This window comes from Gobius niger (assembly GCF_951799975.1).
Source record: "Gobius niger genome assembly, contig: SCAFFOLD_41, whole genome shotgun sequence".
NCBI lineage: Eukaryota > Metazoa > Chordata > Actinopteri > Gobiiformes > Gobiidae > Gobius > Gobius niger.
The window spans coordinates 175,575-187,910 of record NW_027639175.1 but is presented as its reverse complement, the minus strand read 5'-3'; the positions used below and the strand labels follow the sequence as shown (position 1 = coordinate 187,910).

General features: G+C 55.2%; 1 protein-coding gene across 4 annotated transcripts in view; it reads right to left on the bottom strand.

Annotated features, from left to right (window-relative positions):
- The window catches only part of ppip5k1b (diphosphoinositol pentakisphosphate kinase 1b), a 101,673-nt gene that overhangs the window by 40,596 nt on the left and 48,741 nt on the right, over window positions 1–12,336 (bottom strand). For all 4 annotated transcript variants that reach the window (XM_079583253.1, XM_079583254.1, XM_079583255.1 and 1 more), the window contains exons 8-10: window positions 11,903–12,024; window positions 4,831–4,932; window positions 3,875–3,961 (exon numbers count right to left, since the gene is read on the bottom strand). In XM_079583253.1, the coding sequence (XP_079439379.1) occupies window positions 3,875–3,961; window positions 4,831–4,932; window positions 11,903–12,024 (311 nt within the window). The remainder of the gene's footprint in view (window positions 1–3,874; window positions 3,962–4,830; window positions 4,933–11,902; window positions 12,025–12,336) is intronic.

The following is a 12,336-nucleotide window of genomic DNA, read 5'->3' as shown; positions in this document are numbered from 1 at the left end:
CCTGGGACTCTGGGACCCTGCGACCCTGGGACCCTGGGACTCGACCCTGGGACTCTGGGAACCTAGGAACCTGGGACTCTGGGACCCTGGGACTCTGAGACCCTGAGACCCTGCGACCCTCTGACCCTGGGACCCTGGGACCCTGGGACTCTGGGACTCTGGGACCCTGGGACCTTGAGACCCTGCGACCCTGGGACACTCTAACCCTGGGACCCTGGGACTCGACCCTGGGACTCTGGGACCCTGCGACCCTCTGACCCTGGGACCCTGGGACCTTGGGACCCGGGGACCCGGGGACCCGGGGACTCTGGGACTCTGGGACTCTGGGACCCTGGGACTCGACCCTGGGACTCTGGGACCCTGCGACCCTCTGACCCTGGGACCCTGGGACCTTGGGACCCGGGGACCCGGGGACCCTGGGACTCTGGGACTCTGGGACTCTGGGACCCTGCGACCCGACCCTGGGACCCTCTGACCCTGGGACCCTCTGACCCTGAGACCCTGGGACACTCTAACCCTGGGACCCTGGGACTCGACCCTGGGACTCTGGGACCCTGCGACTCTCTGACCCTGGGGCCCTGGGACACTCTAACCCTGGGACTCTGGGACTCTGGGAACCTGGGAACCTGGGACTCGACCCTGGGACTCTGGGACCCTGCGACCCTGGGACCCTCTGACCCTGAGACCCTGGGACCCTGGGACTCGACCCTGGGTCTCTGGGAACCTGGGAACCTGGGGACCCTGAGACCCTGCGACCCTGCGACCCTGGGACACTCTAACCCTGGGACCCTGGGACTCGACCCTGGGACTCTGGGACCCTGCGACCCTGGGACTCTGGGACCCTGCGACCCTGCGACCCTGGGACCCTCTGACCCTGGGACCCTCTGACCCTGAGACCCTGGGACTCGACCCTGGGACTCTGGGACTCTGGGAACCTGGGAACCTGGGACCCTGGGACTCTGGGACCCTTTGACACTGGGACCCTCTGACCCTGGGACTCTGGGACCCTTTGACCCTTTGACCCTTTGACCCTGAGACCCTTTGACACTGGGACCCTTTGACCCTGGGACTCTGGGACCCTCTGACCCTGCGACCCTGAGACCCTTTGACACTGGGACCCTGCGACCCTGGGACCCTGGGACCCTCTGACCCTGGGACCCTGGGACCCTGAGACCCTGAGACGCTGCGACCCTGGGACCCTGGGACCCTTTGACACTGGGACCCTCTGACCCTGCGACCCTGGGACCCTGAGACCCTGCGACCCTGGGACACTCTAACCCTGGGACTCTGGGAACCTGGGACCCTGGGACCCTTTGACCCTGGGACTCTGGGACTCTGGGACCCTGCGACCCTGGGACCCTGCGACCCTGGGACACTCTAACCCTGGGACTCTGGGAACCTGGGACCCTGGGACTCTGGGACCCTTTGACCCTTTGACCCTGGGACTCTGGGACCCTTTGACCCTGGGACTCTGGGACCCTGGGACCCTTTGACCCTGGGACTCTGGGACCCTTTGACCCTGGGACTCTGGGACTCTGGGACCCTTTGACCCTGGGACTCTGGGACCCTTTGACCCTGGGACTCTGGGACTCTGGGACTCTGGGACTCTGGGACTCTGGGACTCTGGGACTCTGGGACCCTTTGACCCTTTGACCCTGGGACTCTGGGACTCTGGGACTCTGGGACCCTTTGACCCTGGGACTCTGGGACTCTGGGACTCTGGGACCCTGGGACCCTGGGACTCTGGGACTCTGGGACTCTGGGACCCTTTGACCCTGGGACTCTGGGACTCTGGGACCCTTTGACCCTGGGACTCTGGGACCCTGGGACCCTTTGACCCTGGGACTCTGGGACTCTGGGACTCTGGGACTCTGGGACCCTTTGACCCTGGGACTCTGGGACCCTGGGACCCTTTGACCCTGGGACTCTGGGACTCTGGGACTCTGGGACCCTTTGACCCTGGGACTCTGGGACTCTGGGACCCTTTGACCCTGGGACTCTGGGACTCTGGGACTCTGGGACTCTGGGACTCTGGGACCCTGGGACCCTGGGACTCTGGGACTCTGGGACTCTGGGACTCTGGGACCCTTTGACCCTGGGACTCTGGGACCCTGGGACCCTTTGACCCTGGGACTCTGGGACCCTGGGACCCTGCGACCCTGGGACCCTGCGACCCTGGGACACTCTAACCCTGGGACTCTGGGAACCTGGGACCCTGGGACCCTGGGACTCTGGGACCCTTTGACCCTTTGACCCTGGGACTCTGGGACTCTGGGACTCTGGGACTCTGGGACCCTTTGACCCTGGGACTCTGGGACTCTGGGACTCTGGGACTCTGGGACTCTGGGACCCTGGGACCCTTTGACCCTGGGACTCTGGGACTCTGGGACTCTGGGACTCTGGGACTCTGGGACCCTGGGACCCTTTGACCCTGGGACTCTGGGACTCTGGGACCCTTTGACCCTGGGACTCTGGGACCCTTTGACCCTGGGACTCTGGGACTCTGGGACCCTTTGACCCTGGGACTCTGGGACCCTTTGACCCTGGGACCCTGGGACTCTGGGACTCTGGGACTCTGGGACTCTGGGACCCTGGGACCCTTTGACCCTGGGACTCTGGGACTCTGGGACTCTGGGACCCTTTGACCCTGGGACTCTGGGACTCTGGGACTCTGGGACCCTTTGACCCTGGGACCCTGGGACCCTTTGACCCTGGGACTCTGGGACTCTGGGACTCTGGGACTCTGGGACTCTGGGACTCTGGGACCCTTTGACCCTGGGACTCTGGGACTCTGGGACTCTGGGACCCTTTGACCCTGGGACCCTGGGACTCTGGGACTCTGGGACCCTGGGACCCTGGGACTCTGGGACTCTGGGACCCTGGGACCCTTTGACCCTGGGACTCTGGGACTCTGGGACCCTTTGACCCTGGGACTCTGGGACTCTGGGACTCTGGGACTCTGGGACCCTGGGACCCTGGGACTCTGGGACTCTGGGACCCTGGGACCCTGGGACTCTGGGACTCTGGGACCCTGGGACCCTTTGACCCTGGGACTCTGGGACTCTGGGACCCTTTGACCCTGGGACTCTGGGACTCTGGGACTCTGGGACCCTGGGACCCTGGGACTCTGGGACCCTGGGACCCTGGGACCCTGGGACTCTGGGACTCTGGGACTCTGGGACTCTGGGACCCTTTGACTCTGGGACTCTGGGACTCTGGGACCCTGGGACCCTGGGACTCTGGGACCCTGGGACCCTGGGACCCTGGGACTCTGGGACTCTGGGACTCTGGGACTCTGGGACCCTGGGACCCTGGGACTCTGGGACCCTGGGACCCTGGGACCCTTTGACCCTGGGACTCTGGGACTCTGGGACCCTTTGACTCTGGGACTCTGGGACTCTGGGACCCTGGGACCCTGGGACCCTGGGACTCTGGGACCCTGGGACTCTGGGACTCTGGGACTCTGGGACTCTGGGACTCTGGGACCCTTTGACCCTTTGACCCTTTGACCCTTTGACCCTGGGACTCTGGGACTCTGAGACTCTGGGACTCTGGGACTCTGGGACTCTGGGACTCTGGGACTCTGGGACTCTGGGACCCTGGGACCCTGGGACCCTGGGACCCTTTGACCCTGGGACTCTGGGACCCTGGGACTCTGGGACTCTGGGACTCTGGGACTCTGGGACTCTGGGACTCTGGGACTCTGGGACTCTGGGACTCTGGGACTCTGGGACCCTGGGACCCTGGGACTCTGGGACTCTGGGACTCTGGGACCCTGCGACCCTGGGACCCTGGGACCCTGGGACCCTGCGACTCTGGGACTCTGGGACCCTGCGACCCTGGGACCCTGGGACCCCCGGACCCTCAGACTCACAGTGGGTGTCGGACCTCCATCTTCATCTTCTGCTTGGGCGTCCGGTCTCCGTGGCGGATGATGGCGATGACACAGCGCAGCTCCATCCTGAAAAACACAAACTTTATTAACTTCAACAAACACAACATTTACACAACGGGAGAAGTACTACTGTAGTATCTGTAGTACTCACACGGTACCGGAGGTGGTGGATGTTATAGTAGTATGTGTAGTACTGTAGTAATAGTACTGTAATACTCACATGGTCCCTGATGTTGTGGGTACTATAGGGATGTAGTAGTACTATAGTAGTAGTATAATACTCACATGGTCCCTGATGTTGTGGGTACTATAGGGATGTAGTAGTACTATAGTAGTAGTATAATACTCACATGGTCCCTGATGTTGTGGGTACTATAGGGATGTAGTAGTACTATAGTAGTAGTATAATACTCACATGGTCCCTGATGTTGTGGGTACTATAGGGATGTAGTAGTACTATAGTAGTAGTATAATACTCACATGGTCCCTGATGTTGTGGGTACTATAGGGATGTAGTAGTACTATAGTAGTAGTATAATACTCACATGGTCCCTGATGTTGTTGGTACTATAGGGGTGTAGTAGTACTATAGTAGTAGTATAATACTCACATGGTCCCTGATGTTGTGGGTACTATAGGGATGTAGTAGTACTATAGTAGTAGTATAATACTCACATGGTCCCTGATGTTGTGGGTACTATAGGGATGTAGTAGTACTATAGTAGTAGTATAATACTCACATGGTCCCTGATGTTGTGGGTACTATAGGGATGTAGTAGTACTATAGTAGTAGTATAATACTCACATGGTCCCTGATGTTGTGGGTACTATAGGGATGTAGTAGTACTATAGTAGTAGTATAATACTCACATAGTCCCTGATGTTGTGGGTACTATAGGGATGTAGTAGTACTATAGTAGTAGTATAATACTCACATAGTCCCTGATGTTGTGGGTACTATAGGGATGTCCTCTGACTCCATGGGGAGGGACCAGGGCAGGTGGAACTGAGGAGCCAACTCCCTCATCACCAGGTTACTATGACGACAGCATCGTTTACCAGGTTACTATGACGACAACATCACTTATCACCAAAACTAGTGTAAAAATGTTGAATTTAAAATCTGGTGAAAGAAACAAAATAACTTCTGAAGCACAAATGAAGTCGTACGAAAGGTCAGAGGACTATGAGACAGAGGACAGTGAGACAGAGGACAGTGAGACAGAGGACAGTGAGACAGAGGACAGTGAGACAGAGGACAGTGAGACAGAGGACAGTGAGACAGAGGACAGTGAGACAGAGGACAGTGAGACAGAGGACAGTGAGACAGAGGACAGTGAGACAGAGGACCATGAGACAGAGGACAGTGAGACAGAGGACAGTGAGACAGAGGACAGTGAGACAGAGGACCATGAGACAGAGGACAGTGAGACAGAGGACCATGAGACAGAGGACAGTGAGACAGAGGACAGTGAGACAGAGGACAGTGAGACAGAGGACCATGAGACAGAGGACAGTGAGACAGAGGACAGTGAGACAGAGGACCATGAGACAGAGGACAGTGAGACAGAGGACCATGAGACAGAGGACCATGAGACAGAGGACACTGAGACAGAGGACAGTGAGACAGAGGACCATGAGACAGAGGACAGTGAGACAGAGGACACTGAGACAGAGGACAGTGAGACAGAGGACCATGAGACAGAGGACAGTGAGACAGAGGACAGTGAGACAGAGGACCATGAGACAGAGGACCATGAGACAGAGGACACTGAGACAGAGGACAGTGAGACAGAGGACCATGAGACAGAGGACAGTGAGACAGAGGACACTGAGACAGAGGACAGTGAGACAGAGGACCATGAGACAGAGGACACTGAGACTGAGGACAGTGAGACAGAGGACAGTGAGACAGAGGACAGTGAGACAGAGGACCATGAGACAGAGGACAGTGAGACAGAGGACCATGAGACAGAGGACACTGAGACAGAGGACAGTGAGACAGAGGACAGTGACACAGAGGACAGTGAGACAGAGGACAGTGAGACAGAGGACAGTGAGACAGAGGACAGTGAGACAGAGGACCATGAGACAGAGGACAGTGAGACAGAGGACCATGAGACAGAGGACCATGAGACAGAGGACACTGAGACAGAGGACAGTGAGACAGAGGACCATGAGACAGAGGACAGTGAGACAGAGGACACTGAGACAGAGGACAGTGAGACAGAGGACCATGAGACAGAGGACACTGAGACAGAGGACAGTGAGACAGAGGACAGTGACACAGAGGACAGTGAGACAGAGGACAGTGAGACAGAGGACAGTGAGACAGAGGACCATGAGACAGAGGACAGTGAGACAGAGGACCATGAGACAGAGGACACTGAGACTGAGGACAGTGAGACAGAGGACAGTGAGACAGAGGACAGTGAGACAGAGGACCATGAGACAGAGGACAGTGAGACAGAGGACCATGAGACAGAGGACACTGAGACAGAGGACAGTGAGACAGAGGACAGTGACACAGAGGACAGTGAGACAGAGGACAGTGAGACAGAGGACAGTGAGACAGAGGACAGTGAGACAGAGGACCATGAGACAGAGGACAGTGAGACAGAGGACACTGAGACAGAGGACAGTGAGACAGAGGACCATGAGACAGAGGACAGTGAGACAGAGGACACTGAGACAGAGGACAGTGAGACAGAGGACCATGAGACAGAGGACAGTGAGACAGAGGACCATGAGACAGAGGACACTGAGACAGAGGACAGTGAGACAGAGGACAGTGACACAGAGGACAGTGAGACAGAGGACAGTGAGACAGAGGACAGTGAGACAGAGGACAGTGAGACAGAGGACCATGAGACAGAGGACAGTGAGACAGAGGACAGTGAGACAGAGGACAGTGAGACAGAGGACAGTGAGACAGAGGACAGTGAGACAGAGGACAGTGAGACAGAGGACAGTGAGACAGAGGACAGTGGGACAGAGGACCATGAGCCAGAGGACCATGAGCCAGAGGACAGTGGGACAGAGGACCATGAGCCAGAGGACCATGAGCCAGAGGACCATGAGCCAGAGGACCATGAGCCAGAGGACCATGGGAGTCACTCATTCATAAATCTAGATCATCTTCTTTCTTCCTGGTGACGCGTTTCTGAAAGTTCAGACCATCTGACGACACGAGGGTGAAGAGAGTTTCTTTATTGAGCTCAGACAGAACCTGGACTGGAGCTAAACCAGGTCTGAGCTTCAGTCCTGCTCCGGGTCTGGAGCTAAACCAGGTCTGAGCTTCAGTCCTGCTCCGGGTCTGGAGCTAAACCAGGTCTGAGCTTCAGTCCTGCTCCGGGTCTGGAGTAAAGCTGAGTCTGCAGCGGAGCAACGTAACGTGAGCCAGAGGCTGAGACGGAAATAACCAGAGCGAGCTGTCCTCGAGGAGCGGCCTCGCGGAGCTGACCTCAGGAGCTGACCTCAGGAGCTACTCTCAGGAGCTGTCCTCAGGAGCTGACCTCAGGAGCTGACCTCGAGGAGCAGACCTCAGGAGCTGACCTCAGGAGCTGTCCTCAGGAGCTGACCTCAGGAGCTGACCTCAGGAGCTGACCTCAGGAGCTGACCTCGAGGAGCAGACCTCAGGAGCTGACCTCAGGAGCTGACCTCAGGAGCGGCCTCGCGGAGCTGACCTCAGGAGCTGACCTCAGGAGCTGTCCTCAGGAGCTGACCTCAGGAGCTGACCTCAGGAGCTGACCTCAGGAGCTGTCCTCAGGAGCTGACCTCAGGAGCTGACCTCAGGAGCTGACCTCAGGAGCTGACCTCAGGAGCTGACCTCAGGAGCTGACCTCAGGAGCTGACCTCAGGAGCTGTCCTCAGGAGCTGACCTCAGGAGCTGACCTCAGGAGCTGACCTCAGGAGCTGTCCTCAGGAGCTGACCTCAGGAGCTGACCTCAGGAGCTGACCTCAGGAGCTGACCTCAGGAGCTGACCTCAGGAGCGGCCTCGAGGAGCTGACCTCAGGAGCTGACCTCAGGAGCTGACCTCAGGAGCTGACCTCAGGAGCTGACCTCAGGAGCTGTCCTCAGGAGCTGACCTCAGGAGCTGACCTCAGGAGCTGACCTCAGGAGCTGACCTCAGGAGCTGACCTCAGGAGCTGACCTCAGGAGCTGACCTCAGGAGCTGTCCTCAGGAGCTGACCTCAGGAGCTGACCTCAGGAGCGGCCTCGAGGAGCTGACCTCAGGAGCTGACCTCAGGAGCTGACCTCAGGAGCTGACCTCAGGAGCGGCCTCGAGGAGCTGACCTCAGGAGCTGACCTCAGGAGCTGACCTCAGGAGCTGACCTCAGGAGCTGACCTCGAGGAGCAGACCTCAGGAGCTGACCTCAGGAGCTGACCTCAGGAGCTGACCTCAGGAGCTGACCTCAGGAGCTGACCTCGAGGAGCAGACCTCAGGAGCTGACCTCAGGAGCTGACCTCAGGAGCTGTCCTCAGGAGCTGACCTCAGGAGCTGACCTCAGGAGCTGACCTCAGGAGCTGACCTCAGGAGCTGACCTCAGGAGCTGACCTCAGGAGCTGACCTCAGGAGCTGACCTCGAGGAGCAGACCTCAGGAGCTGACCTCAGGAGCTGACCTCAGGAGCTGACCTCAGGAGCTGACCTCAGGAGCTGACCTCGAGGAGCAGACCTCAGGAGCTGACCTCAGGAGCTGACCTCAGGAGCTGACCTCAGGAGCTGACCTCAGGAGCTGACCTCAGGAGCTGACCTCAGGAGCTGACCTCAGGAGCTGACCTCAGGAGCTGTCCTCAGGAGCTGACCTCAGGAGCTGACCTCAGGAGCTGACCTCAGGAGCTGACCTCAGGAGCTGCTGCGAGAGAGCCCTCTCTCTCCTCTGTCAGTGACTGAGTTGCCACATCCTTCTTCATGGTTCTGAATATTGTCCCACTTTTGGACCTCTTTATGGGACAGTCATGTGACCTCTTTATGGGACAGTCATGTGACCTCTTTATGGGACAGTCATGTGACCTCTTTATGGGACAGTCATGTGACCCCCTTTATTAGACAGGAGTTTAAGTGCGTAAATGTTTTAGATTATTTTATTTTATCGTCCAAGTTGTTCCATAAACGAACCTCTCGCACAGAAACACGGGTTTATTTGCTTTTCCCTAAGACGACTCTGTGTTCGACCGGCTCCTGTAACCTATCCACCTTATTCCGCCCCGCCCACTTTAGCCTCTTTTTGCGTTGTCTCGGCTCCTCGTTGTCCAGACACTTCCGGGCGAGCGCGAAGCCCGTTCATTTACACGGAGAACGAGGGGAAATATTCTCCGCTCAAATCTGATGTTTAGTCGATTTGTGTAAAATGTTCATTTGCAGCGACATGTCGACACTGTTTCTCTGTCGGCCTGAAAACGGCTTTGTTTTCCTGTAGTGACTGATTTTATGTGGATTCTCCAGCCCCGTGTTAACACAGAGGAGAAAAGGGGCGGGCACAATTCATGGAGGCGCCCACGCGAGCCTCCGGAATAAGGTGAATAAAGAGGAAGATTCATGTCATGTGACCTGAGCTCCTCTGTGATGTCATGTGACCTGAGCTCCTCTGTGATGTCATGTGACCTGAGCTCCTCTGTGAAGTCATGTGACCTGAGCTCCTCTGTGAGGTCATGTGACCTGAGTTCCTCTGTGAGGTCATGTGACCTGAGCTCCTCTGTGAGGTCATGTGACCTGAGCTCCTCTGTGAGGTCATGTGACCTGAGCTCCTCTGTGAGGTCATGTGACCTGAGCTCCTCTGTGAGGTCATGTGACCTGAGCTCCTCTGTGAAGTCATGTGACCTGAGCTCCTCTGTGAGGTCATGTGACCTGAGCTCCTCTGTGAAGTCATGTGACCTGAGTTCCTCTGTGAGGTCATGTGACCTGAGCTCCTCTGTGAGGTCATGTGACCTGAGCTCCTCTGCAGAGAGAACACGCTGAGCTCTGGGACGTCCCGGGGCCGTGATGTCCTGGAGGATCAGGTTTTATCACCGACTCAGAAGATCCAGTTTCAGCTGTGACTTTTACTGTTTGTTTACGCAGACTGTCAGCGCCTCCATATACTTTTACTACTACAACTACTACTATTACTACTACTACAACTACTACTATTACTACTACTACAACTACTACTATTACTACGACTACAACTACTACTATTACTACGACTATAGCAAATCCTCCTGGACAGATCAGCAGCTGCAGCTGAAGGAGCGTCTGAAGGTCTGAAGGTTTTTGCTCCTGATCAAAGCTCTGACTCTGGACTCAGAGCTGATTAAAAACCCTTTCAGAACATCGGTCTGATTATTGTGACTCTGTTTCCTTTGTTTCCGTGAGAGAATCTGAACAGACTTCAGGTCATTATTATAAACAGACTTCAGGTCATTATTATAAACAGATCTGAGCAGACTTCAGGTCATTATTATAAACAGACTTCAGGTCATTATTATAAACAGATCTGAGCAGACTTCAGGTCATTATTATAAACAGACTTCAGGTCATTATTATGTGGTCATTTCTGTCCAATGGGAGCCTCGATCGTCACACACGTGTCTGTGCTGAGTCTGAACACGAACTGCACCAAAGGGAAACATAAAGAATCTGCTTTGGATCCGGAACAAACATGCGGAGCAAAGGTCTGAATGAACACTTTAAAATGAAGCAGCTGATGCTAACTTTTAAACAGACCTCAAACCTCAGCTCAGACAGAAACAAAGAAACGTCTGTAAACCTGATGAAGGCCCAGACGAGCACCGAGGTCGACCAATGAGAGACCGGGATAATGATCACATGTAAAGGGAAACTGACCCCAGGACTTAAAGGAATAGGCCACCGTTTTTCCATACTGAGATATGTTCTTACCTAACCTTAGCCGAGTTAATATATCCCCGTCTGGTCTTTGTCCGTGCGCTCACACATACGCAGCCTCTCCCACATGTCACATAGCTCCGAAAAAGCTCACGATAGAAGCTACCGAGCTCTTCCACGTGTTCCCTATTTAAATAAAGTTACGTGAAGTGTTTTCATGCGAAGTATATTTACACAGAAATGTAACATGTGGATTTTATAAGCAGATAAAAAGGGGAACTATATTGTGAGGCGTAATGATACAGGAGCAGTAACTCCTAAAGACTTCCCCGCTCACTTCCGTCAGTAGAAGCTGCGTGACTTGTACAGAGCCTTTTACAACAAGCAGAAAATATATTTTGGGAAAGTGCTGCGCATTCCTACCTCATGGTGGAGCTCCTGAGTCCTGTGTCGTCGTCCGGGGTGAGTTGGAAATGTGTGAAACATTACTACACTATATACTTTCTGCTTGTTATCACAGCCCGGCACGATGCACGTAAAAGGCATCGTTCACAAGTCACGCTTCTTCAACTGTTCTCTGCTGCTCTACAAGTCACGCAGCTTCTACTGACGGAAGTGAGCGGGAAGTCTTTAGGAGTTACTGCTCCTGTATCATTACGCCTCACAATATAGTCCCCCTTTTATCTGCTTATAAAATCCACATGTTACATTTCTGTGTAAATATACTTCGCATGAAAACACTTGACGTAACTTTATTTAAATAGGGAACACGTGGAAGAGCTTGGTAGCTTCTATCGTGAGCTTTTTTGGAGCTATGTGACATGTGGGAGAGGCTGCGTATGTGTGAGCGCACGGACAAAGACCAGACGGGGATATATTAACTCCACTAAGGTTAGGTAAGAACATGTCTTGGTATGTAAAAACGGTGGCCTATTCCTTTAAGGGGAAACACTGACCCCAGCACTTAAAGGTAACACTGACCCAGCACTTAAAGGAAACACTGACCCCAACACTTAAAGGAAACACTGACCCCAGCACTTAAAGGAAACACTGACCCCAGCACTTAAAGGTAACACTGACCCCAGCACTTAAAGGTAACACTGACCCCAGCACTTAAAGGAAACACTGACCCAGCACTTAAAGGTAACACTGACCCCAGCACTTAAAGGGAACACTGACCCCAGCACTTTGGCGCAGTCGTCGTAGTATTTCATGGAGTTCTTGACGAAGCTGAATCCGTTCACGTCACAAACGTACGAGTGACCGTTGGCTCGGAGGAGGTCGAACCCACAAACCGTTTGCTGCAAAACAAAACCGAGCAGGACTTTAAGGTCAAACCCTCCCACAGCGCCCCCTACCTCCACCTCGTCCTGCTCCTCTGCGCCGCTGCGGAGCTGTGTGTTAGCACGAGGAGCTGTGTGTTAGCACGAGGAGCTGTGTGTTAGCACGAGGAGCTGTGTGTTAGCACGAGGAGCTGTGTGTTAGCACGAGGAGCTGTGTGTTAGCTCAAGGAGCTGTGTGTTAGCACGAGGAGCTGTGTGTTAGCACGAGGAGCTGTGTGTTAGCTCAAGGAGCTGTGTGTTAGCACGAGGAGCTGTGTGTTAGCACGAGGA